Below are 2,356 nucleotides of genomic sequence, written 5' to 3' on the forward strand. Positions count from 1 at the left end.
CGCATGCTGCGACTGCAATTTATAACCCTCTTTGGGAATTCTGGGATAAAATATTAACTCCAGTGGGAAATTGAAATGTTGGTAGTGTCTGACTTTCCGTCGGATTCCGTCATTTGGGGAAATACCACCAATAAACAAATAGAAAATGGGTAACCCATAGTTTTCCAAAAAGCCTCCACAACAAAAGTACAGAAACAATATCTTGTGACCCCTAGGTATTGGGACCCACTGCTCTAGGACATAGGCCCACCAACCCACTGGTCACAAGATTAATGAGTGGGGTAGGTAGAATAGGAAAGAAGTGGAAAACACAACATAGGCCTACTTCCTTGGCACAAAATTACATATTTGTTTTCTTTTCCCTAATCTTTGCTATTTTATTGTGAAATACTGGATATATTTACCTCTTTAGACTTCTAAAAATCACTGATTGAATCCTTTATCAATTGAATGAAACAATGTGTGAAGGGAAATCACTCTGATGGTCCTGACTCATGCAATGTGTGACAAAGGGTCACAAATCATGCTTTATTTGAAAAGGTCATGAGGGGAAACGGTTAAAAACAACCAGTAGATTTGCACGTGTTTGCCCCTTTATTAAAAAAATGTAATGCAGCCTACACTCTAAGAAATAAATCTAAAAAATAACAGAAAAGGTACGGACTCTGTCCCACAGTAAAAAAAAGAAAAAAGTTACATAAATCCGTAAAATAACAGTAAATGTATTTGCGAGTCATTACCTGCCTACATTTTCTTCTATTCCAGGAAAGAAATATGAAGACAAGACCTACTACAACTTGTACATTATGGTCATTTAATCATGCTACAAAATGTTAATGATCTCCTAAAGGTATTTGAGAATATGTTGTGTAAACTTTAAAGCCAACTGAGTTATGAAGATCTATCTGTTTCTTTACTCTGTCTATAACCTGAAACACAGTAAATAATGGAGACAGGCTGAGTTATAAACAAGCACATTTAATGGCAGTTGCTTCTGTGTATGAAATAGAACATGGGCCCATTTGCTCAGACCATATACACCGTATGAGACAGAAGCATACAACCCTCGCCAAATACAACTCTTATTTATGAATCATTTCAAAGAAAAAGATTATAAGGCTACAAATCTGTCCAGAAGATGGGGAATTGTTTACATAGATACTTGTGAATATTTTTTTCTTTATTACTGTATGTCCCCTAGTCTGCAACTCCATTTTATGTGGAGAGGGAGAATGTCCTTGGGTGCTAATCTGAGATATGAAGAGCTCCTCAGGTCGAGTCTAGCAGATGACACAGCCACCTTTCTCCTTGAAGGGGTTCTTCTCCTCTGAAATGCCTTTGACGAGGGTGTCTTCTTCCTCTCGAGCCTGAATATAGTCCTTGATTTCCTCACAGCATTTAGATGTCTATAGTGATCAGACAAAGGTGTTGGGAGACAGTCTTATCCAGAAATGTTTTTTTCAGTTCTAAATGCTGCTCCTGGTAGCATTAAGGGTACTTTATACAATTACATTCTAACAGGTTGACAATTATTATGTTTTGCTTGTCAAGGAGAAAAGTTTGAAACCTAATTTATTCATTGGTACCTTTGAAAACAATAAAGACACTGACATATTCATCACTTCCGTGCAAAGAAACTTACCAACCACCTCTCAAGTTTCACTTCAAGTTTTTTTTGGTTTAACTCCATCAAAGCCTTGTCCTTGTCCGTCAGGTCATCTATGTTGATAACAGGCATTCTCTGTTAAAAAAAGGAAACATTCACCATTTTTTGCTAAATCGTCATTGCCTCTTCATATGACAGATAAAATAATCTCAAAGGATTGTAAATTACACTCCACAAAACTCAACTGAAAGAATAGAAATGTACTTACGGTTGCTTAAAGGGTGCAGTCCTACACCCCTGAAATCCTGCTGAAGAATCCCTCTCCTCTCCCTCAATCTGGGTTATAAAGTAAGTGCATAAACAATCCTAATCCGCTAATCTGATTAAAACAAGGCCCCACTGTATGATCAAGCCAATATCTGAAGTATGCTATCAAAGCAGATGGTGAGTCACACAGGTGTCTGTTTGGGTTCTTTTTGAATATGTGTAAAACAAGGAGCTGTATTTAATATATATTGCAGATTCAATTTGGATTTGTGTTGTTTTGACTTTGCTTTTTCTTACATTCAGAAATGGGTTAAGGGGTGGTACTTCATGTATCAGGTCACTTTGATAAGACGGCTAATCTGTATTTAGCCTCCACCTGTCAAGATGGAGACACATCATTGTTCTAAACAGGACTGCGCGGCAGTTTTCTAATAACAGCCTTAACAATTTACTATTTTTTTATGTAAGCTTTATCATTGAGAT

General features: G+C 37.0%; 1 protein-coding gene across 1 annotated transcript; it reads right to left on the reverse strand.

Annotated features, from left to right (window-relative positions):
- Positions 1 to 958: 958 nt before the first annotated feature.
- gngt1 (guanine nucleotide binding protein (G protein), gamma transducing activity polypeptide 1) lies at positions 959 to 2,003 on the reverse strand. Its single transcript, XM_039820395.1, has 3 exons — positions 1,875 to 2,003; positions 1,643 to 1,741; positions 959 to 1,406 (listed from the first exon to the last, which is right to left on the reverse strand). The coding sequence occupies exons 2-3, from the start codon at positions 1,736 to 1,738 to the stop codon at positions 1,281 to 1,283; spliced, it is 222 nt and encodes a 73-aa protein (XP_039676329.1). The 5' UTR covers positions 1,739 to 1,741; positions 1,875 to 2,003; the 3' UTR covers positions 959 to 1,280.
- Between the last annotated feature and the right edge of the window lie 353 nt (positions 2,004 to 2,356).

The sequence above is a fragment of the Perca fluviatilis genome, chromosome 13, assembly GCF_010015445.1.
Source record: "Perca fluviatilis chromosome 13, GENO_Pfluv_1.0, whole genome shotgun sequence".
Lineage (NCBI taxonomy): Eukaryota > Metazoa > Chordata > Actinopteri > Perciformes > Percidae > Perca > Perca fluviatilis.

Coding starts and splice junctions, on each gene's coding strand:
- gngt1 (XM_039820395.1), bottom strand. CDS start 1,738: ATGCCTGTTATCAACATAGATGACCTGACGGACAAGGACAAGGCTTTG. Junction 1,407..1,642: donor TGAAACTTGAGAGGTGGTTG/GTAAGTTTCTTT, acceptor TGATCACTATAG/ACATCTAAATGCTGTGAGGA.